Genomic DNA, 25,366 nt, shown 5'->3' on the forward strand with positions numbered 1-25,366 from the left:
TCATAACTCAAGGGTCCACTGTATAACACCTGCCTCTGCAGGTAGCAGCATAGGAGTTACTTCACAGCCTATTGAAATCCTGTGTACTCTGCCCATGCTTCCAAGATCACATCAATGAACTCACTAGGCTAGGAAAGAAGACAGATTTTTGCTGTGTAAATGGATGAAGTATTAACTAAGCTTAGAAAATCTATTATTTTATTAAAGAGAAAATAATAAAATATTTAAAATATTACTTTCTTTTACAATCAACTCATTTCCCTATCAATGAGGAGGCACAACTATGACCCCATTTTATAGACAAGACTGAAGCTGAGGGGTCAAAGGCTCCCTCAAGGTCACAATCTAGTGTGAAGGTCAGGATGCAAACCGGCAGCCAGGCTCTAGAGCTGGCAGAGAGCAACTCCAGGGCAGGAAATTCACACAGAGGTTTAAGGGACTGACAATCAGCCAATGCAAGTGAGTGAACACAACTTATAGAGAGGACAACAGATCTGCCCTGAACCTAAGGGCATAAAAATACAATTTTTAAGGAAATCAAAAATTAAAAAATGAAAGAAGAGAGAATAATACAGCTGTCTCAAGGGTTCCTTTACTAATCTGTAACTGGAGGATTAGGAATATTTGCTCAAGGGAGGAAGAAAACACTCTGAGGGAAAGGCGAGGAGGGCCCAATGATAATGGATACCTGTCCAGCCTTTCTTCCGCAGCTGGGAGGGGGATTGTCTTTGGACCTAAACACACACAGGGCAGTTATTACTAAGCTTCCAGACTCTCTGAGATCTTATACTCTAAAGATCTTTACCTCCTTACTGTCCAAGAAGCAAAGTGACAGGGAGGCTTTGTAATTAACGAGCCAGACCCAAACTGCTTCGAAATACTGTCTCTCTTCTTCTCCCAGGGACACAGGGTACACTTGCTCCTTTTCCACCATGACTGATGAAGGCCTCTGGAGGCAAAGGTCAGCAGCAGGTCTAAAGCAGCTCACAGACCTCCACAGGGCCTTGGGGGTGCAGGGGATGGGACCCACCTAACTGGATCCCTGCAGAGAGAAGGCGGCATTTTCATGTCAGACACTCAGAGCAATGTGACAGCAGCCACAGGGGGCTGAGGACCACCTGCAGCTGGGCAGCTCCCCCTGCCAGGAGCCTCTGGAAATCAATGGGACCTCTGTCTGTGGTGGTGATACTAGTGGGGGAGACAGGGCGAACACCCAGTGGACTGTGTCCTCTGGGAGAGGAATATATTTCTTTGAATAGGGCTACTGTTGGATGGCACTTCATTCACCCACATGAATTTAACAGTGTCCAACTCCCTGTTAATTTTTGTTAGTAACTGTGTAAACCAAGAAGAAAAAAAGCCACCAAGCATGAAATTCAAAGCAAAGGTAGCCAAGTATCACTCGGCGGTAAGGCCTCCTTGACATTAAAGGTGTGCCTGGCCCATGAGCACCATGTTGGTGACATGGAGGAAAGGTGTCTAGAACAGGGTGGCAAGCTTCACCAGACACTTCCCCCAGGACCCACAGCCACATGGCCCTCACTACTCTCTCTTCATCTTTTAACCATTAACACCAAATACTACCCTTTTAAGTGCTGCCGCAGTGTTGTGGACACTGGCTTCTTTCTAGAGGGAAACATCTTACACAGTGATTTAAAGGGGAGGGGAGATGTGATAGATGCTGTGCTGAGCCCTTTGCAGCCGGTCTGTACATCAGTAGCCCACTTTACAGATGATTAAATGGGCCAAAGTTCACAGACTTGCCCCAAAGAAGCTGGAATGTGGTTCCCCTGTGCCTCACCCATGGGCCTAGGGTTATCAAGGTGGCCTTCCAATCACAATCACAACGGATGGACACTTCTAGGCAAAAAGACAACCAAGAAGGATGTTCTTTTTATTAGTTCATTTCGTAGTTTTATGCATATCAACCTTCAGTTAATGTGCAAATGGCAAACGTCAGCCTCAAAGAAAATGGAGAGTGGCCAAAGAGCTGGATAAGCGTTGCTAGAATTAATGAAGTTGAAGTTGTGTACAGAATGGAGGCCTAGAAAGATGCCTTGGACTCTCACAGATTCCAGAGAAAAACTTACTCTCAGGTAGTATCAATAGCATGGCTGAGGCCTGGCCTCTAGAGCCCAGGGCTGGCACCTTGGGGTGGGGAGGACTTGGAATGGTTGGTTTCACACCTGAAGTGATGCAGCTTCTGTGGGAGCCCCATTCCACTCAGGAGCAGCCAGAACCTCTTTTTTTTCTGGAAATTTCCTGCAAAAAGAATCCCATACTGCCTCTATCCCAGAAGTCTTGTGAAGATAACATGGCAAGGAGCAATTAAGAGAAGTCCTCTCTGGCACATTCTTTTTCTAACATACCAGGACTCCCCAAAGTACCAGGCCAGGGGGAGAGAACTGATCAAAGCAAGATGGCCTTTTCACGAACATAGATAACTCTCCCCCATAAGCCAGTTCGTGGCCTCCATGGGGGAATTCCAAAATATGCATATTTCATTTCTTGGACTCCCTGCAGAAAATCTCTAGAAGAGGTTTGACATCAAGGTCATATTTATAGAGTATGGCAGTGCCAGGGGCCTGAGAACCCAGAACACTTTATACCTCAGACCAATGTGCAGATCTTAGGAGTCCAAAGGGAATGTCTTTTGCACCTCAGTAAAGGTAGGAGACAGGTAAATTCCAGGGCTTCACAACCTCATGCCCCTCCCATGAGCCCAAGAACAAGCCCCAGAAGGACCGGAGTAGCTCATGCCCCTCACTCTCATATGGACTAAAGCGCAACGTGGAGCAGGCTGTTTATGGGAATCCTCTGGTGGCTCAACCAAGCAAAAGAAACTGAACCTGCAATGCTCCAGGACCCACCTGGGCTGAGGACAGGACAGTCCCTGTCCAAAGGGCCTTTATGGTGACCTCTTCTGCTCGGGGCAGCCTCAGAAGAGGGGACATCACGTCCACCCTGAGTTTCAAGCCAGCCAAGGGCACCAGCCTTTCTTCCTGGCCATCGCTAGCAAGAGGAAGGGATGTTCCTGCACGGGCTGTGCCACTGGTGAAACCCACTCCTCAAAAAAGCCATCTCACAAAGGCAGTGGACAGACCTGTCTGGGCAGGTGATGCCACCACTTTATGGTGGGAGCCACTCCCCACATAAATCTTTCTCAAAATCATAATGCTTTCCAGTGACTGTCATGAGAGACACTTTGGCATGAAGAGCAGCCTCTTCCCATTAACCGCCTAGTGAAGAGCAAACTGCCTCATTAAAGTTTGTTCTTTAAACATCTTTCAGTGACTGGAAGCTGTTTAATGCTTTTGAAAATGAAGTTTCACGTAGAAGAGAACAAAATAAAAGGTGCTGCAGAAAGTATCAAAAGATCCCTAAAGCCAGTTTCCAAAGAGAACTCTGAGAAGGGAAAAAGAAAGAACAGGAAGAAGCTGTCTGCAAAGCCCAGCCTCTGTGCCAGTGAGAGTGGGGAACGCGCTTCAAACACAGCGATGTCCTCATACTCAGGTTAAGCTCCAGGCAGCAGGCCCCACTCAGCCAAAAGCAGCTACGATGATTCAAGGCTGTTTCTATCTGCCTGCCTGCACACAGCAGAGGCACCTTGACCGCCTGACCACTCAGGAACCTGGCCCTGCAGTGCTTCTATCCCTAATGGCCACACATAGCAGAAGCAGCAGCAGCAGCAGATGCTACCACAGCCAATTTAGCTTTTAAGTCTGGACCACATGGGACAAGCTAAATGTAGAGGAAGGGCACAATTCACAGTTGCACTGAAGAGCAAGTACAAACTCGGCCATTTTCTCACCCATGGCCGGTCACACCCCAACTTGGGCTCTTTGGGGCCTCATCCTCAGCACAGTTACAGAGCCCTGCACACATGGAGGCCCCAGAGATCTAGGCCTAATCCCTGGTTTTTCAAGCTCTGCAAAGCTGCCTGGTTCCCAGATCTTCAGGCAAGCCCCAAACTGGAGATGAGGCCAACGTCACTGGACTGCCACCCTGTGTGTCTGTGTCCACCCACAATTCAGCCATGGGGAGGCTACATGCAGATTCTGCTTTGGCCTTTAGTAACATCTGATTTCACACTCAAATCTAAGTAGTCTGATGATGTCATTTCCAGTTCCCACAAAGATGCTAAGGAGCAAGTTAGAAAAGGTAGGGGAAATAAGCAACTGAAGAGTCCTCTTCAAGACTACCAAGAAGATGAGAATCCAAGAGCAAAATGGCAAAAAGCATTCCAAGAAGTTAACAGAATCTAGCAATCAGAACCACCTCCCAGGATAGAGCTGAGGATGTGGAGTAGTTCGATGTAGTGATCCTGGGGCAGGAAACAGCATTAGAGAGGTGCTGGCCCTAAGGATGTGTGCAAATATGAATATATACAACTTCTATTTTCTGGTATTCCAAAGATAAATCACACACTCTTTACAAAACTCAGCCAGCCAGAATGGCTCATTACTTGAGGGCTTTAGGATATGACAAGCCAAATAGACTATTTTACGGCTAGCACTGGCAGCCACAGCCCATCGGTACAAACAATCCTAATGAGGAGGCCTGTTCCTCTTCTTGAGCAGGGTCTGATTACAGGCTGCCCTGGACAGCCATGAGAGTCCCGGTCAGTTCACCGCATAGGCCTGCACACAGGCCAGGGGATTCTGGATTGTGCCGACATGGGCAGACACGAAACCAGGCCTAACTGCAAGAGGAGTAGGGAAAAGAAGATGCCCTGGGAACTGAGACCTGGTGACAACATGGGTTCCTCCCATAATGTCTTCCACTTGGGGACACAGGACAACTCAAACTAAGAGACCAACAGGATACAGATATGCAAGTATCTTGTTTATTAGCTGAATCGCTCATAATCATTTCTCTGATTTATATGATTTCGTATTATAACTACAGGTGACAGGTTAAATATGGACTGATTTTAAAACAGGGGGGAAAGAAATTAATTTAATAACTGCAATTTATATGGCAAAAAAATTCTTTCATGTCTATAGTCCATAGGAATAGGTAATAAAGAGGCTTCCAAGTGATGGTAATGTTATAAAGGAACTCAATGGGACAGAGTGACTTCCTCAGGTCTCAGCTACCCCCCCAACTCATTCCAAAATCAAAAACCAGAGCCCAAAACAGCATACATATATTCATGATATAAAAGGGTGACCAGTTCATCTTACTATGAGACAGAAGCAGGACCTTCAGAAACCACCTCTGCCTTCTCAGGTGCTTTGCAAGTTGTACTTTAGGAAAAAGAGACAGGTAAAACCAAACACAGGAAAACAGCCCTGAAAAATCAAGTGCCCCAGAAGGAAGGGGCAAAGGAGACAGGTGCCCCAAACATGATGGCAGTGAAGGACATTTATGTCAACTACCAGGGGCAAAGGGGACCAGATGGCAGTGAGGGACACCATGTATCATGGCACATGTTCCTGACACATATGTGAAGCTTGTTTTTCTGGAGATTTTTAGTGGCTCTTGTGTTCCAGGATAACTGAGGACACCTATTTAAAGGCTGTGGGCTCAAGTATATGACTTTGGAAGAATGGATCCTTCAAAGCTTGAAAATGTAAACAAACCAGAAATAATTAACTTTATATGGGTTAAAGATTTCTGAAATAATACTACCAGAGTATTTGTATCTTAACACCTAAGCCCATCTGCAGAACTGCAAAGAAACTAAATTTATCTATTATGCTGATCCACACATTCTCACAACAAGGACTTTGATGCATCCAGTACAAGAAGCATAAAAAAGCCTGAGGGGAAAAGCCCACTGAACTATCCACTTCAAAGAGCATGAGATCAATGCTGAGAGGGACAGGGAAGGCTTAGGAAAAGGGTAAATCTAACATCTGTGATGTTCACAGACTGGCAGAGAGACAAACAGAGGGATAACACACAGAAGTAGAGACAGACAGAGTGAGAAAGAGAAGAATACAATAAGAGATAGAGACAGAGAGACAGATGGATTTGCCATGTTGGGTATCACAAGCTGGCAAAGTCAGAAGTTGGATTTCTAAGGCAGATGTTGGCATGGCCACAGGTGGGCTCAGGGCAGAAGGCAGGCCTGAACCCAGTGGGCTGTAGCAAGCGCAGCCCTGAGGAACTCCCTCCATGCAAAGCTAAGTGCTGTACAGGCCTGAGGACATCACCCCAGGCACCACTGGGAGTGCCTACCTTTCCCATAGAAGAACTTCCGGTAGTAGTAGGCCCCAAGGTCCACGTGCTCGATGATGTAGCGCTTGACCTTCTCCCTGTGGATGGGCTGGCTCTCCCGGGGGACCTCTAGGACTGAGACACCTGCATTGGTGCAGTGGGAGCTGAGGGACGACTCAAAGGAGCAGCTCTCCCCAGAGCTGAAGGAGCCTGAGCAGGCCCGGGAGAGCGCAATCCGCCGGTCACCCTCACCACCAGTCTCATTCCTGAAGTGGGGGCAGCTGAGGACCAGGTCGTTGCTCTTGCCATCGCCCTCATCTGCATCCAGGTTTTCCTTGGAATTGAGGTCCTCTTTGCTGCCCAGTGGAGACTCGCAGCCACCTGCCTGGCCTGCGGCCACCTGGGTCTGTGATGCAGCAGAGGCCCCAGTGGTGATGTTTTTCCTTTTGCCCACATTAGCCCTTGTGGCCATGGCTTCATTGATGTTGAACAGGATGCTCTGGACATCGTAATGTGCAAAGCAACGCTGGCAACTCCAAGGGCGAACTCCCCTGTCAAGGCGGCCCTCTTCCAGGTCAGATGTGAACTTAAAGGTCTCATGCTCACTCTTAACAGTCCGCAGCTTTCGGAAGAGGGACGTTTCCACTGACTCTGATTTTAATCTGCGCTTAAAAGGCTTGTCCCTGTCCCTCCCCATCAGAAGGGTGCTGTCCATGTAGTCTAATCCTGAGATGCGAACAATCTCTCCCCTAGAAATCTGGGCGGCAGCTCGAAGGCTGGGGGAGATCGCAGGGTCGCAGGGGAGAAACTCTGGAAACCCAAAAGGGCCTACTGCCTTGGGGTCGTAATTCTCCACTCGATACCCCCGGAGCATGGCAAAGAAGTTTTCTCCAGACAGGCCCTGCCTGTCAATGGAGGATGTGCTCCCGTACTCCCTGTGCAGGGCAGCCCCAGTGTTGGGGTTGACAGCACGCTGGTCTAAGACGTCTTCAGCATCAATGTCACTGATGGTGACATCACTGTTGCTTCTCTGTCGTATGGGGTGGAGTCCTCTTTGGGGGGAATGAACAAAGATGTCTCCAATGGTGTACTTGGCCTCTACAAAGTCTAGATCTAGCTGCTCCTCTTGCTGACTATCCCCCTGGTCACTCTGCCCATTCTGCAGGATGGATGTGACGCTGTCATAGCTGGTCTGAGACCGGCTTTCCCAAAGTGTCTTGCAGGTTGACTCCTTAGAGAAGTCTTTTTTGGGAGGCCATTCAGACACTCTGGCTCGCACACCCATTTTAGGCACAGCTGGAGTACCATTGCCCGGGCCACCACCACCACCACCACCCTCACTGGGATTTGAGGCATTTAAAGAAGTAGTAGGTCCCATGTTGCCATTAATGGCTTTAAATTTTCGAGCAAAATAATCATCTGACTGCATGATTCTGGAAGGGTCCATGAACTTTGAAGAGGCTCTGCCGAGCTTGTGCTTCTCTGTATGTGACTGCCTTGGGTCACTCATGTCCACTGAGGAAAGAAGCTCCAAGTTTCATCAGAACAACTGGTGAGAAGCCACTTCCATTGTCTTTACAAGACTAGAATAAATGCAGATATAAAGGCTTGTTCTATGGTGCCTTTTTATCAAAAGCAAACAACATCCTCAGAGTACAGTTCCTCTAAAGTCACCTTGTTTCCCAGTTGTTATGATAATTTTGTCACCTGTTCTTTTCAACAGCATTCCTGGAGAAGTCTGGTCATGAGTATTTCTTTCACCTGAATTAAAAGACAGGAAATAGCCATTAGCAATTGATTTAGTTCAAGTTCAGTACATCCTGCAGACTGTTTCCTCATCTTTCACACCTGCTTCTGTCTTCATCAATTACCCCAAATTGTTACAAAGTCTCATGTCTGTGAGCCACTGTTCACAGTGCTTGGTTTCTCTGGAGCACTTGTGCTCCTCTACAAGGCCAGCTAGAACTCACAGAACCAAGCAGTACACTCTTGCTCTTGGTGAAACTGTACAGGGTGTCTCCCACCCTCACCCACATCTGAGCAAAGAGCACTTTCCCCTTGCAGCACCCAAGACAGTACATCCAAGAGCAGTCTATCTCTAATTGCCGTACACAGATCAGTGACCATACCAGCGGACTTCCAGCCCCATGAAGCCAGGGGTCTTGCCTTTCAGCTGTATGCCAGGCTGCTATCATGCAGCCTAGCTCAAATGAGGTGAGCACGCAACAGGAATAAATCAGCTCCAAGAGTAATACTAAGAGTAACAGTTATGTATGTAATGCATCTGAGTACCATGACATGTTGTTTCAGAGAAGCCAAAATGTCCCACAGCAGGAGAGTCAATACCACTATTAACAAATGAGTTTTTATAATGATCATTCACAACCAAACTGGAGCTTTCGGAGGCCCCTGACAGTGGGAAGGAGTCCTCAAGAATTTGGTGACTCAAAGAGTACAATTTCTAGCTCACTATGCCACAAGCAACCATCAAACAGGCAGGATAAAATGAAGGCAAGTATTAACCCAGGCGCTACAGAAACTTGACGTGATCAACTCTTCAGCTACAAATGTTTTTATTTTCTTTTCTATCTTCAATTAGACAAAAATATTCCCAGGTATTATATATTTTCCCAACTCATAATATGCTCCTATTTCCCAACTCACTGACCTAAGAATGAAAGAACAATTCTACCTCTTCTGAAAATGATGATGGTAGGAAAAGTATAATAAAGCCAATTTCTCTCACCCTTTATGAAAGCATAAGATACAACTGCAAATTAGGTTGGAAAATATTAAAATCTCAACTAGCTAAATAAATAGTGTGCCAACTCTTTCCAGGGGGCCTTAGATGGCTGTGAGATATGTGGAGGTCTCTTGGAATAGCAGGTATTTTCCTATGACAACAGTTGCTTTCCTCCCACTATCAAAAAAAAAAAAATCAGTCTGGGCATGACAGTGTGCTATTTATCCCAGAGCTGTTTCATAACTGAGAAAATATGATATTTTAGGATATGGCAAACAAGGGGAGAATGAGCAGTCAGATGCACAGAACAGAACAGAAATACTGGCCCAGCGTTCTCAGAAAGACAGATAAACAACTACATTTTATCTATTCCACTTAGAATTATTATGTTTAAAAGGATCACAGATGACTGAATTATAGTTATTTCCTGTACAATTTAGGCTATTATCAAATCTGTCCCTGGAAACTGAAAAGGTGACAACAGAGGTACAAAAGAAAACAATTTCTTCTCTCATCTGAACACATTTCAACAGAAATGTGATTCACTCAACTAGGCTGCTACAGAATCTATCAATTCTATCAATAGTTGCTGCTTAAGGAACACAACAAAATTTTAAAGCTTAATAATTACTCCTAAGAGTTGGTACAGTGCTATGAGAATTCTCAACAGGCATTATATCAAACTCACCGAGTTACACACTATTAATTTGGAGATGTTTTATGTGCAAAAGGAAGAATGCTGCCCCACCCAGCACCTAATTTCTGGAAACATAAACAGGAACTGGGTGCTTACCACTTTAGGAAGGTACAAAGCAAACAGCATGTACCAGAGGAAACCAGAAATTAATGGAATGGAAGAAAAGTTGAAAGAACAAACAAATAAAAAATAGTTTTTAAAAAGAGTAGGAAAATAGATATATTCCTTTTTCCAAGCCTCCAAAGAGAGATAGAACATAAGAAAGGAGATATAAGCACATATATGGGAGACATTAAAATAAATACAAATATAAAAGAAGTATACCAGAAGCAAATATATGGCAACAAATTTGAAAACTCAGAGGAAACTACTAATTTCTTAGTAAAACACAAATTTCTAAAACAATAATGAAAAATTTGAATAGACTGATTACCACTGGAAAAAAACATAACCAGATCCTAACTAAAAATGATCTAACAAACTACATAAAATACATTGCTCTGAAACTCCTTTATCTTCCTAAGTGCTATGTAAAAAGTTAATTACCTTCCTTCCTTTTCCATGCTGCAGTACACAGTGAGGCCCCGATATCCTTACAGCACTAGGAGGCAAGGCAGGAAAGTGCTCAAGATGAAAGGGGCAGTGAAGAGGCTGGCCTGTGGCCAATCCTACCTCCTGAGAGCGAGCCGGTGGGCATCTGCCCACACCTATCACCCTCTCACCATACTCCAGTGAAAGTTCTAATTCTAAGCCACTTACAACAGACTGGCAAAAGAACAGAGAAACTATTAAAGATGAAAACTAGGACTAGCAAGGACAAGACATACACCAAGCTGTCAGTGCTAGAAACACTGACCATAAAGTGGTCAGAACTTACTGAGCTCAGATCCTTACTTGAAAATTTATCTTCTGAGATTTCACATCCTTTTAACATTTTATCATTGTTTAACAGATAATAATCAAAATACACAATATTTAGGGCTGGGGATTTAGCTCAGTGGTGCCGCTGCCTGCCTCGCAAGCACAAGGTCCTGAGTTTGATCCCTAGTACCAAAAAAAAAAAAAAAAACACAATGTTTATTCCATATCTCTCTTGAAAAAGACACTAATAAATAGTTCCCCCAAAAGCGACTGTTTTAAGACATACATAAGTAATGCAATTAAAAATGAATGAATTTGTGCTGAACTTTATTATTAGGATAAAAACTATAGCAAACTCATATCAACCCCTCAAAGGAATCTGGATATATTCCTTCAACTGTAAATTTTCAAAACTTTTTGTGAAAAGGTCATTAGCCCTAGGGGGGAGCTCCTGATGTCTGTCTAGGACCTATTCTCTTTTACTTCAGGAACTGGTATCTAGAATTCCTTTGAGATATCCTTTAATTTGTGTGGAACTAACTCCACCCCTGACATGTGACCTGGTTTGAACTATCAGAGTAATGCATCCTCTGGCCACAGCGACCATTCTTGAGATGCACCTGGCTTCCATCCCCTGCGTGGACTTGGAGATTTTGACCACTTCAGTTTGCTGAGATTCTGCATGTTACTTAGTCACTTTTTGTCTCCATATACAGTATATCTCTCTACCTCTATACATACATGTGTGTCTCTGCCCACCCCCATTTTCTACACTACACCTCAATCATATTCTACCAAGTGCCTTTCCACTTTTCAAACACCCCACACTCCAGGCTGTTGTCCGAGCTGCTCCCTCTAAATGGGGTCAGCTGCCTGGGTGAAGATGACCATAATTCTTCATCATCTCTGGCCTCCCCAACTAGTATCCCTGTGACCTATTCCCATGACACTGTCCCCTTCCCAGACACTGTCTTCTATAACTAACAGCACTCCCCACTTCCCTCTGTGTGCATCTACACACACACAGACTATGGGCTCAGGACTATGTCATTTCAGTCACTATTCCCCCGACAGTGCCTGGCACTTTCTATTATAGATGTTCAATAAATAATAAGTAAGGTGGAACCCGCCCATCAGCGACCAGCCTGCAGAAGGTGAGGACCTCACTGGCCATGTGAAGCCCCACCCCATCCCACCCTCCTTGTCCCACACCCCCAGCCACCAGCTTAGCCATGCAGCCCTCCTGGCTGTGCCAGTACCTAGTTCCGTACTATAGAGGTACAGGGGGTCATAAAGGCCATTGTTCTGAGCTCCAGAAGATAGAGCAGAAGTGAACAAACAGAAAGAGGGCCTCTCTCAGGCTCCCTGATGAAAACTGAAGCCCACTGGAAAAGTGAAGAGAATCTCTGCAATAAAGGCACACCAGACCACCGTACTTGTTAAGTTGAAGGGATCATCATCTCACATCAGAACCAGGACTGTCTTCAGGGGAAGGGCAGCTGGAACCTGCAGTAGAGCCTTGCAGATTTCAACCCTCAGGAGGACAGGGAGCTCAACTTGGGGCTAGCAGTCAGAAACATGCCTGAATCTCATGAGTCTGTGACTGGCTTGCTGAGACTCATTGACTTATCTCTGCACACTGCTGCCCACATTGTCTATTGTGACAGCAGAGACATACCATGAAGGAGGCCCTTCATTTTTATTTTTTATTTTCAAATTTATTTTTTTGCTCTTATTTTTAATTTTTTCTTTTTCTACTCTTTTCAAACTTTTATTTTTCTCTTCTTTTTTCATTCTTTTCCCTTTTTGTTCTCTCTATCTCTCTCTCTCTAACTTGCTCTCTTGCTGTCCCACATTGGTCTTCATCTCCCCTTTTGTTCCTGTTCTGGCCCTAATTTGGATTTCTTCTTTATTTTTCTTTTCTTCTCTTTTTCCTTCTCTCAAATGACATTAGTTTTAAAGGAAAGTAAATACAGTTACTAGCCTCCCTATTGCTGTTAGGTTGTTCTGTTCTCGACTTTGTTCTTTCATTTTGTCGTTTCCTCTTGTCTTCAACAGTTTCTTAGAGTTTGTGTGATCTTCCTGTGTCCTCTGGCCTCACTGCTAACCTTTCCCTATCCTTCTACCTATCTATCCCTCCCTCCCCAACTCCTTCTACCTCCCCATCCCAAAAGGTAAAGTTGCTATATTGAAGAGTTTATTTAGTATAAACATTCGTTGGGTTGGGCCTCCATTTTGATTTAATTCACACAGTTAAAGGTGATAGATTAATAACTTCCACAAATTGTCATTTTCTAAGAGGTACTTGATGCTAGGGTGTTACTAATTGTATCACTTGGGCTAAGGTGTTGTGACTGATCTAATCAGTTGTCCTTCCTGGTATAATGAAAATGAGATAGCCTCAGAACCATTAGAGACTCAAAACCTAAAGACCAGCTATATCTGGAAGACACCTCTGAGAAGCAATCATTCCATGAGGGTTCTAACTACAAGGAACAAAGATACATACAATAAGTAACTTCGAAGTATCAACCCAGGAAGTAAACCAATGACAGTACCAAAAACAAAAATGAGAAATCATTTAAGCAAGGTACAAACTCAGACTTCTACCCCACCAAAAGCAAACTCTGGGGGAAACCAGGTTGAAAAGTCTGGTAATCAACCACTCTGACACCCTGAACTGATAGCACGGGAAATAACAAAGAAGATAAATGAGGCTCTAGAAAAATTCAAAACAAAAATAATTTCACAGATAACTACAGAGATGGTGAGCAGAAAGACATGATTAGAGGCTCTAGAACAGAAACAAAAAAATAGATGAGCTCAGAACCATGCTGGAACCCATGAATGCCCTGCATAAGAAAGAAATGGAAACAATGATCACCCAACATAAAAAAGAAATGGAATCCATGAAACAGATTCAAACAGATATCCAGAAGATTAAAAACTCCATTGAAAGTACTCACAGCAGATTAAGGGAATATGAAGATAGAATATTAGATATAGAAAACAAAATTGCAGTTAATGGCCATGAAAACAGAGATTTCTTAAAAATAGTAAGGGACTATAAGAAATCAATCCAGCAGCTGCTAGGTGATGCAAAGAAGAATAACATAAGACTGATAGGAGTCCAGGAAAAAGCAGGAGAAAGTACGATTGACATAAAAAAAAAACTGTTCACAGAAGTAATAGTAGAAAACTTCCCAGACAGAGGTGGAGAATTGGACATACAGATAAGTGAGGCATATAGAACTCCAACTAGCCACAATCAAAAAAAAACTACACCTAGACATATAATAGTCAAGATCTCAAAAACCCAACAGAAGATCAAAATCCTACAAGCAGTTAGAGAAAAGAAACAAATCACCTACAAAGGAAAGCCTATCAGAATCACAGCAGACTTCTCAACACAAAGCCTCAAGTCAAAGAGAGCCCGGAATGAAGTATTTCAAGCCCTAAAAGAAAATAAATTCCAACCTAGACTGTTGTATCCTGCAAAATTATCTTTCAAAATCGATGGGGAAATTAGATACTTCCATGACAAAGAACACCTGAGAAATTTCATGAACACCAAACCAGCACTCCAAACAATTCTAAACAATATCCTTGAAAAAGACAATGAAGGTCACAACTACTTGAGGCCCAAAAGAGGGAAGCCACCAGGCAAGGCAAGAAACTAAAAGGAAAGGGGAAAAAATAAAATATAAAAGAGCCAACAACAGTAAAACACAGTTGTAGTGGGGGACCTCAATACCCCACTATCACAAATAGACAGATCATCTAGACAAAAAAATCAACAATGAAATTCTAGAACTGAACGAAAATATTGAACAAATGGACTTAATAGATGTTTACAGAGAGTTCCACCCCACAAAATCAGAATATACATTCTTTTCAGCTGCACATGGGTCATTCTCCAAAATAGACCACATGCTAGCTCATACGACATGTCTAAGTAAATGTAAAAGAACTGAAGTTACTCCAATAAAATTGGAGATCAATGACATAAGAAACTGCAAACCCCCCCACAAACACATAGGCATTGAGTAACACCCTCCTGAACAACCAATGGGTCACAGAGGAAACTAAAGAAGAAATTACACGGTTTCTAGAAGTAAATGATAATGCCAGTACAACATACAGGAATCCATGGGAAATAATGAAAGCAGTTCTAGGAGGGAAATTCATAGCAGTGAATGGCCATATTAGGAAAACAGAGACAGCTCAATTACACAACGTCACATAAACAACCTAATGCAGAACCTCAAGCTCCTAGAAAAAGAAGAGCATAACAAACCCAAAGCTCCTACAAGACAGGAAATTATAAAGATCAGAGCAGAAATCAATGCAATGGACACTAAGAATGATAATGATACAAAAAAATCAATGAATCAAAGAGTTGGTTTTTCGAAAGAATAAATAAAATCGATAAATCTTTAGCCAACCTTATCAAAATAAGGAAAGGAAAGGCTCAAATCCATGCAATTAAGAACGAAAAAGGGGAAGTCACAACAGATCCAACAGAAATCCAGAGGATCATTAATACCTACTTTGAGAACCTGTACTCTAAAAAAGTGGAAAACATAGAAGGAATGGACAGATTTCTATATAGGTACGAATTGCCAAAGTTAAATGAAGAAGATATAGAAATTCTAAACACCCCAATTAAAATGAGTGAAATTGAAAATGTAATTAAAAATTTACCAACAAACAAAAGCCCAGGTCCTGATGGCTTCACTGATGAATTCTACAAGACATTTAAAGAAGAATAATCACCATTACTCTTTAAACTCATCAATGAAATTGAAAGGGAAGCAATACTTTGAAATTTATTCCTGGAAGCAAGTGTTACGTTGATTCCAAAACCAGGGAAAGACCCAATCAAAAAAGAGAACTACAGGCCACTCTCCCTAATGAACATAGATGCAAAAATCCTCAACAAGATACTGGCAAACAGAATACAGAGGGTCATGAAGAAGATCATACACCCTGACCAAATCGGATTTATCCCAGGGATGCAAGGATGGTTCAACATTCATAAATCAATAAATGTAATACACTATATTAACAGAGCCAAAGACAAAAACCATATGATCATCTCAATAGATGCAGAAAAAGCATTTGACAAAATCCAACATCCATTCATGACAAAAACCCCCCGGAAAATTGGAACAGAAGGTCTTTATTTCAACCTGATTAAGACTATGAAAAACCAACAGCCAACATCATGCTAAATAGTCAAAAACTGAAAACTTTCACGCTAAAATTAGGAACAAGACAAGGATGCTCACTATCACCACTCCTGTTCAATACAGTTCTAGAAACATCAGCCACAGCAATTGGAAAAGAGAAAGAAATAAAAGGAATAAAGATAGGAAAGGAAGAAGTTAAACTGTCATTATTTGCTGACGATATGATACTCTACATAGAAGACCCAAAAAACTCTGCCAAAAGACTTCTAGACTTAACTGGCAGATTCAGTAGAGTAGCTGGATACAAGGACAACACACAAATAACAGACTCACTGAGAGAGAAATTGGGGAAACAATTCCTTCTGCAATAACATCCCAAAAAATGAAATATCTAGCGAAAGGCCTCTATATTGAAAACTACAGCACTCTGAAAAAAGAGATCAAGGAGGATATAAGAACATGGAAAGTCATCCCTTGTTCCTGGGTAGAAAGAACCAATATAGTGAAAATGCCCATACTTCCAAAACTACCATATAGATTTAATACAATGCCAATTAAAATTCCAACAATATACTTCACAGAACTAGAGAAAACAATACAAAAATTGATTTGGAACCAGAAAAGACCTAGAATAGCAAAAGTAATTCCAAGCAACAGAGACATGGCAGGGGATATCACAATCCCCAACTTGAAACTATACTACAAAGCTGCTGTAATAAAAACAGCATAATACTGGCAAAGAAACAGACCTGAGGATCAGTGGAATAGATTAGAAGATGCAGAAACAACTCCAGACATACTCAGCCACCTCATCTTTGACAAAGGAGCCAACCACCCTCATTGGACGAAAGATAGACTATTTAACAAATGGTGTTGGAAAAACTGGATTTCAACCTGCCAAAGATTAAAACTATCTATCACTATGCACTAAACTAAGATCGAAGTGGATAAAACATCTAAATATTAAAAGAGAAACACTAAACTTGCTGGAAGATAAGTTATAACTCTTGAAGACATTGGCAAAGGAAAAGACTTTATGAACAAAACCTCAGTAGCACGGGAACTAGCAGAAAGAATCAACAACTGGGATTTCATCTTATTAAAAAGCTTCTGCACTGCAGAAGAAACCATCAACAGAGCTAAGAGACAACCTACAATGCGGGAAAAAATTTTTAGCAGTTGTACCTCAGACAAAGGGCTACTATCTAGAATATAGAAAGAACTGAAAATAATCAGATCCCTCAAATTCAAAGACCCAGTTCAAAAACAGGCATCTGAAATGAACAGACATTTCTCAGACAAAGAAGTAGAAATGGCAAATAAACATACGAAAAATATGTTCAACATCACTCGTCATTCGAGAGATGCAGATGAAAACAACACTGAGATTCTACCTCACCCCAGAAAGAATGGCTACTATCAAGAAATCAACCAATAACAAATGCTGGCAGGGGTGTGGGGAGAAAGGAACCCTTCTCCATTGTTGGTGGGAGTGCAGACTGGTGCAACCACTATGGAAATCAGTATGGAGATACCTCAAAGAACTAGGGCTAGAGGTCCCATTTGACTCAGCTATTCCCTTACTGGGTATCTTCCCTAAAGAATTAAAAGAATCATACCACATTGTTATATGTGCACGCATGTTTATAACGGCACAGTTTGTAATAGCTAAAGCTTGGAAACAGACCCAGTGCCCATCAACTTAAAATTGGATAAAGAAGATGTGGTTTTTTAATAAAATGGAATACTACTTAGCCATAAATAACGAGAAACTAGAGACATTTATAGCTAAATGGATGCATATTAAGGCCATACTCTTAAGTGAAATAAATAGGGCACACGTGTGTAAATACCGAATTGTTTCTCTAGTGTGAAAAACTGAAAGTGTAATTAAGGCTGAAAACGATTAAAATGAATAGTTGATAATCTGAAATAAGAAAAGGTCCAAAGGGGTAGGGGTGGTGGGAAGGGAAGGGGAAAGGAAAGAAGGGAAAGGAAATATTATAAGAAAAGGAAAAAATGGAAACAAAGTCTTTGTAAATAGGGAAGGGTGGAAGGGATAACGGGAGGAGAGGGAATGGGGATAAAGTAAGAATCAAGACACATCATGTACAGGTACAAGTACCCAATGATAAATGTAAACATACTGTATACCTAAAAGGTACAAATAAAAGAATTTAAGTGAAAAAAATAAATAGTAAATGAATTAACAGCTTACTAAACAAATACATTAGCAGCAACTGTTTATAACATAAAATATCAAAATGGCATATTTTAAACATGTTCATTATCTAAAGGCAGATAAACATAGGTAGTTGTTAGACTGTAAATTAACACTTGCCAAAAGGCATTTTCCCAAGCCCTTACAACAGGTTACCATGAACATAAAATTCATCAGCTATTCCTCATCAAAAAGGGGGCTTCCCACCCTACTTAGGCAACAGCCACTTGGAGGGCAGACACATCCTCCAACAGTACGGTAGGCGGAGTCTCATGTTCACCTTCTGAGCACCCAACAGTTTCCCTCTTCCCCACAAGATAGGTGAGGATGAGGTAGCAGCGGATCCTAACACTGTCTCTGTATCTTCTGGGCGCAGCAGCTGACCGTGCAGAGCTCCATTCTCTGGGGTGGCTCCCTGGGACTCCATGCATGTCTGTGAATATACTGCTCTAAGTCAGGATGTACAAACACTGAATATCCAGAGGACCTGGTTCTCCTGATACCACACTTCATCCCTGAGTTACTGACGAAGATGAAGCCACATGAAGGAAAAGGCTCCTACAGGCATGAGCCTGCTCTGGTTCCTTCTCAGAGAATGTAAAAAATACTGGTTATCACAGCTTTATATTCCCAAATGAAGAGTTCTCAAACACAGGGCCATGCCATTTTTCCTCAATAAAAACAAAAGTCTATTTAATGAAACGTTAAGAAGGTGCAGCTTGAAGTGGACACTCAAGTATATGTGCACACAGTGGCTCTACCCTACACCTGCTTTGGCCTGCTGCAATTCTTAGGACCCTCACTACTTTCATGTGTGAGTGGCTAAATGAACTCATGCTTCTGAAATGGGTGAGCTTTAAAAATTATACCTGTAAGAAAAGGCTGAGCCATTTCATCCCTCCCCTGGACTCTCCAGGGAAGAGGCAGATATTCTACAGGAAGGGGCAAGACCTCACTACAACTATGTTCAGCGAATTCCCCAAACCAGATTCTGGCAGCCACAAAAAGATACAGGCTCACCTTAGAACTGTCATCACTCAACACAGACCTCTAGATTGTTGATGACTATTTCTTTCTTTTCTCTAATTTTTTTCTTGTGTGTGTGTGTGTGTGTGTGCGTGCACGCACACTGTTAAGCACTGAACCACGACACTGAGCTACATCTCCAGCCCTTTTTAAGGCAGAATCTATGTTGCTAAATTGCCTAGGTGGAGTCTAAACGTGAGATCCTCCTGCCTCAGCCTCCTAGAGTGCTGGGATCACTGAGGTGCACTACTAAGCTCAGCTCCTAAATCAATTTTTCATGTCAAGAACACTGTCCCCAGTAATTTCCAATTACTTTTGCTTTTCATCAAATTCTATGGCTTTTGTTCCTGGGGGTGTGGGGGGATCACAACTGTCATCAGCTCTGTGAGCTGAAAAACTACAAGGATGCCTGTGTGGCCTCACAGGGAGTAGGTGGGGTGGCCCTGCAACAGGAGGAGCTGGGGAGGAAAGAGGCTGATGGCTCAAGGGGGAATGAGAGGACTTCAGAGCTTGAGAGGGTGATCTATCCTCAGGTCCACACTAATGGTCACAGTGATAATCTGGAATGGCAGACTGAAATGGAGAGTGATAGTTAAGCACACTGTATTTGCCTTTAAATAGAATGTGTTTCTCAGTCTTCCGTGAGACATCAGTGAGTCTTCAAGACCAATATCATGGTTGTGATTGAGCCTCTTATCAGGACTGCAGCTGGAGCACACGGAGTGAAAACCAGAAGATGCACAAATTATGAGCCCTGTTCAAGGAAAAAATAGTTAAAATTATATAGCAGATTGACAATACAAGTATAACTAGAGTAAAAATGCCTATTTTTCACACCAGTATCCCATCAGTCCCAATACTAACATGTCAGGGAATAAGAAGAAAAGATCGCTCCTGTTCTTGCCCCTCTGTAGACCGAAAGACAACACAGGCTGAGCTGCATTAACTTTCATTCACTTCATACGAGACCACTAACATTGAGAATATGAGGCAGTTTGATAACTACAATAGTAATGGTTGTAAACTGATACAGAAGTTCAGTATTTATTGGACTGGTAAGTTTTGGATAGTTCTGGCCATGAAAATTGGTCCTTAGGTATTTGTTTTAAATTAAACACCGGGGCAATACCAAAAAAAACATTTTTTGACACGAGAACACAGAAAACGATTCTCCTCTTTGGGGTTTTGTAATACGGGGATAACCTATGATTTTGAAGACGAATAAAATCTTTTCTTCATGGAAGGTCACATCAGTGTTAGCTCAATCAGTGTCTTAAGTGTTCCATGTGCTATCTGGGGGAATTTCTCACCTGAGGTCCCGGAGAAGCTGTCCTCATGATGCAGTCAAGGAGTTTTACATCAGAGCACAGCAGGATCTCAGGAAAAAGCCTGGAGGCTTTGGTCCCCAGGAAACCCCCTTGCTGGCAGTTTGTGGTGACCTGCCTTGTACTCTAAGGTGACCAAGAGGACTAAATACAGGTCAGGTGGGGCTCGAGCATGACCCTAGATACAATATGGCCACAGTGGTCTCCTCCTCAGCAGGCCATAGACTGCTGCATTCCCTGCTTTACTCTCACAGCCAGAGAGGAGCCTGGCCTTGGCCAGCACTCAGACCAGTTCACATCTGTCCCGCTACTGACATGACTGCAGACCAAAGAGCTTTGAGGACCAGCCAGCACATTATCATTGTGCACACACTCAACAGTGACACCCTGTGTGCTGCTTTTGGTGCCTGGCTGGCTCCTCTGCTAGGGTCTCCTTAAATGCTTATCTCAGGTGCCTTCTCTTCTAATCCTGTGCACTTCCTGGAGCATTTGAGCAATCTTCACATGCTCTCTATGTTGCTGACTCAAAAGCCTTAACCCACAGCCTGAAGCTATCTCAGTCAACACCTCCAAACTGCTCAGTGATAGCTTCCCAGCCAAACCAACTGCTCATTCCTGCCCTCAAGATCACCTTCTAATGCACCTCCCAAGCTGCACACATCTCTGCTTCAGGTGCCACTGCCAGTCAGATACCATTATATTGCCCAACTCTTCACCAAGGCCCCTAACAGCTTCCCATTTCCCTCAAAGCAAAGCCCAGGCTTTATGGCAGCACAGGCCACCACATCTGACCCATGAGTTGCAGCCAGCCTCTGGGCCAGCTGCTGGCCCTTTTCCCACTATGCTCACCCTTGCAGACCGTCACGCTTTCATCTGGGGGCTCTACATGTCTGGATCCTGCCCAATACTCCTCAAGACCCTTTCCCTTCCTTGCTAACAAGTGTCATCAGTCTGAGCTAAACTCTCACATCACACTGTTGGAAGTCTACCTCAACTCCTAAGGTTGGTTCTATACGATCTTGTTTTGGCCCTGAAGCATCCCACACCTCTTCTTCCCATAAGTTCCGTCACACCATTCCATTCCAGCTCGCTTACCGGCCATTGTCCTCTAAATGCTGCATGCTGGGAAGGCAGACATGTGCCTTTGCACATGAGATTCAGCTGCCAGCCAACCCCAGTACAGGTAGCTGAGAGAGGGAAGCTGTTCAGCCTAAGACTTGGCTTCCCATCTGTAAAATGGGAAGAATTACATCTATTTCAAAGGACCCTTCTAAACATACAATGAGATCTAAAATTCTAAAAATAACAGCTGAAAAAATTAACATGAGTATTTATTGATAAACATACTGACCTGAAATTGGGCAAATAAAATAAGAGGATGCACAACTATTTCCACAGCCCTCTTTACCAAAGGGGACAATTCCCAGCTGAAGTGTGCACAGTCACCAAAGGGACACGGTGACCCTGACCTGCAAGGCCGAAGCTGATTTTCCAAGAGGCAGCAGAGCTTTGAAAGGCAAGGGGATGGCCCAACAATCTCCAGCCAGCACTATATTCTCTTCCCAACTACAACTTCTACTCAGAATTACTTGGAGAACTTGCTGTATTATAATGAGATCATGCTGGCATTTTTTTTTGTCTCTGTATGTCAATAAAAAGCAGGAACCAGATCCTGGTAGCAAAGTATACTCACCTTTGCATCCACCTGTGTTAAAAACAGAGTAAACAAAGAGCTGTTTTGTTAAGTGGACAATTCTGATCACAGAGTTTCTGAAGGGGAAGAACAACAGCTGTGGGCACTGGATGCTTCCCATGAAATCTCTTAAATCAGAAGAGAGAAGTGCAGCCTCCTCCTCCCTCAGGAGGCACTAGTTAACAGTCTCTTCAGCATGGGCCCTGGGTGGCAAAAGAAACAGCAGGAAATCGCTCGCTCCAATTAATAATTTAAACTGAGGCATTTAGGTCTGAGCAAAACACTGGAAAAGAAGAAAAGAATTTCTGTTTAACGCCAACCAATGTAGACTGAACTTGTTATTTTCCTTTAAAAACCACAGAAAACAATATATTGTTTCCTTTCAATAAAAGTTTAGTGACACTGGAGGGCAACTAAGGGAGCCTGCATATTTTCTAATAAATGCAGGCAGGCTGGAATCTCAAAGAGACAGAATTAAGGATTCTTCTCATTGTAGACCCTAGAAGAAGCAATACCCTCACCATGTTCATGGACACTGCTCTCCACCAAAACCACTGTGAGACTCCTGCAGGGTAAACAATTCCTACCACCCTCCGTGACAAACAAAACCAATCGACATGATGAAATACTGAACACGTCAACACAAAGCAGCCAGCTCAGTGCTCCTCTGAAAACATGCAACAAGAGAGATCCAACGTCATCCAGCCCCAAGATGCTGCCTTTCCACTGGGAAGAGAGGACACGAAAACTCCTCCAAACAATTCAACTGCCCAGTATTTGGTTTTTTAAAATAGCATTTTTACCAGCAAATACACAAAACCCATCATCCATTGCTCACACATGGGGAGCCAGCTCTACATATCTAAATTCCAAGAGTCTGTCTTGTTGCATAGTATTGTGAGACTCATTACCTACCACAAACCTTCTTATGATTGTGCACATGAGTATCTTCTCTCTGTCAAACCCTGTGTGGAATGCAGGGTTTGTAGGACCAAGATGGATGCTTAGGAAACCTCCTGGCACTCAGGAAGCTCACCCAACAAATCAAACAAGTCATAGAAGGCATGAGGTTAGGATAACACAACACCACCTCTGACCACACAGATTATGAGAGTTGTCCACAAGTGTCACACATACACTTTGGGCTACACGAGTCTGGAGACAGATCCTTCCCCTACAAAAAGCTGTAGACAGTGTAAACCAGCACTGACTCTCAGAATGCTCATAAAGTAACAGATGTCAAATACCGTTAAAACTGCCCAAATCATTTGAGTCAACACTCCACAGCTGATAAATCCACTCAAGAAAATAAGAGATGCAGAAAGGTATTCATTCCAGAACTTCAAGAACACACAATCTGCAGCAGTCTTCATGGCCAGTGGCCTAGGAAAAACTCAACTTATACAGCAGAATGCTATACAGCTCCCCATTTATAAAATGACAGATTATAAAGTAATACTATAAAAGCAGTCATAAAACAAAATTTTATATAGTGCATGAAATGAAGTATGTTAAAGATCTATGTAAATACAAAGACCACAAGGATATACCCTAAGTGATGGACGGTGAGCTGTACCTGCAGTTGCAGATACCTGGTGCTTTCCTCTATGTACTCCCCTAGAGCAGTGATGGTAAACCTTTTAAGAGCTTTCTATGGTAACAAACAGCTGGCTGCTGCACACGTGGTTTTAAGTTAGCCACCACTTTCCTAAAGCATCCAGTTATGTACAAGGTGTGATCCAAAAAATATGAATTTTAAAAATTTTACTACATAAAAGGCATATTGCCATCAATCCTCTCACCATACTCTCCCTCATTTCAAACACATATCCCATTATTCTTGCCACTTTCTGAAGCAGTTCTGAAAGTTCTATTTACTGCTGAGTGTCTTTAGTTGTGCTGTATGGCTGCCTTGATGTCCTGAATCCATTGAAAATGTTTACTTTTCTTAGTTACTTTGACTTTGGGGAGAGCCAGAAGTCTCATGGTGCCAGATCCTGTGAATAAGGAGAATGAGGACACACCCTAATGTTTTTTCGAGCTTGTCTTTCTGCTGGATGGTGCTTGGCAACAGCATTTATTTTTCATCACACTTCTTAAGGACCCTCGCAAAAGAGGACTTCCAGTACTGCTTCTGAAAGTAGCAAGAATGATGGGATAAGTGTGTTCAAAATGAGGGGAGGGCCAGGGATTTTAGCTCAGCACAAGGTCCCAAGTTCGATCCCCAGTACCAAAACCAAAACAAAACAAAAAACAAAATGAAGGGAAGTATTTTAAGGAGAATTAATGGCAATGTGTCTTTTACTGTAATAAATTTTTTAAAAATTTTAAACATTCAGCATATATTTTGATCACACCACATAACTACATATGCCTGTCAATTTATACATATGCACACAAATAAACTTCAAGATTCAATGAATAGAAAAACATTTAAAAATACTTCTGCATAAAGAGGATGTGTTTTTTTTAATAAATAAAATGGAGTACCACTCAGCCATAAAGAATGAGAAACCAGAGACATTTATAGCTAAATGGATGCACATTGAGGCCATACTCAAGTGAAATAAATAGGTCACACATGTGTAAATACTAAATAGTTTCTCTGGTGTGAAATCCTAAAAGTGTAAATAAGGATTAACTGATAATGTGAAATAGGAAGAAAAGGTCTAAAGGGATAGGAGAAGTGGTAGGGGTAGAGGAAAGGAAAGAAGGGAAAATAAAAAATGTGAGAAAAGGAAAAAATAGAAACAAAGTCTTTGTAAACAGGGAAGGGTGGAGGGGGTGAAGGGAGGGCAGGGCAATAGGAAAAAAATAAAAACCAAGATGCATCATGTAAAGGTGTAACATCCCAATGATGAATGTAACTGTATTGTATTCCTAAAATGTACCAATAAACTTAATGGGGAAAAATACTTATGCATAAACAAGTGGACAACTATAGAATATTTTATTCCTCCTTGCATGAAACAAGAGAGATCTGTTACATCCTCTCCTTCCTCTGAGAGCCCCACAGCAGACGCACATGACCATTAGTGCAGGATGCACAAATTCTACTGCTGACTTCAAGAATATATGGTTTCTTTATAGCAGGTACTCACAAAAGCACTGCCCTAGACTCTCACACAGCAGAAATTTCTTTGCTCAAGATAACACCACCTTATACTTGAATACACATTTGCAAACCTACACCTCACACAACCCTCGTGCCCCACAGACGGACTGCATGGCAGAGTAAAGAGGGAACACTAAGAGCTTTCTGCCACATCTCTGGAGACATTATGAACAGTGGGAGGTTCAGCAGTCAGCTTCCTACAGGTCCATCTATAAGAAGGGCATATCTGTGCCACACATTCAAGCAAAGGCACGGGACCCGGCAGGAAAGCACCCATAATCTCTCTGGAACACCTAATGCCCCATGAATGCAGAAGAGGAACCTCGTC

General features: G+C 42.7%; 1 protein-coding gene across 5 annotated transcripts in view; it reads right to left on the minus strand.

Annotated features, from left to right (window-relative positions):
• Positions 1-25,366, minus strand: part of Sipa1l2 (signal induced proliferation associated 1 like 2) — a 182,809-nt gene that overhangs the window by 83,071 nt on the left and 74,372 nt on the right. For all 5 annotated transcript variants that reach the window (XM_021266411.2, XM_004854647.3, XM_087181897.1 and 2 more), the window contains one exon: positions 6,187-7,926. In XM_021266411.2, coding sequence (XP_021122070.2) covers positions 6,187-7,675 — 1,489 coding nt within the window. In that variant the 5' untranslated portion in view covers positions 7,676-7,926. The remainder of the gene's footprint in view (positions 1-6,186; positions 7,927-25,366) is intronic.

This window comes from Heterocephalus glaber, unplaced genomic scaffold, assembly GCF_053883595.1.
Source record: "Heterocephalus glaber isolate CG9 unplaced genomic scaffold, H.glaber_assembly_v1.0 deba00001472, whole genome shotgun sequence".
Classification (NCBI taxonomy): domain Eukaryota; kingdom Metazoa; phylum Chordata; class Mammalia; order Rodentia; family Bathyergidae; genus Heterocephalus; species Heterocephalus glaber.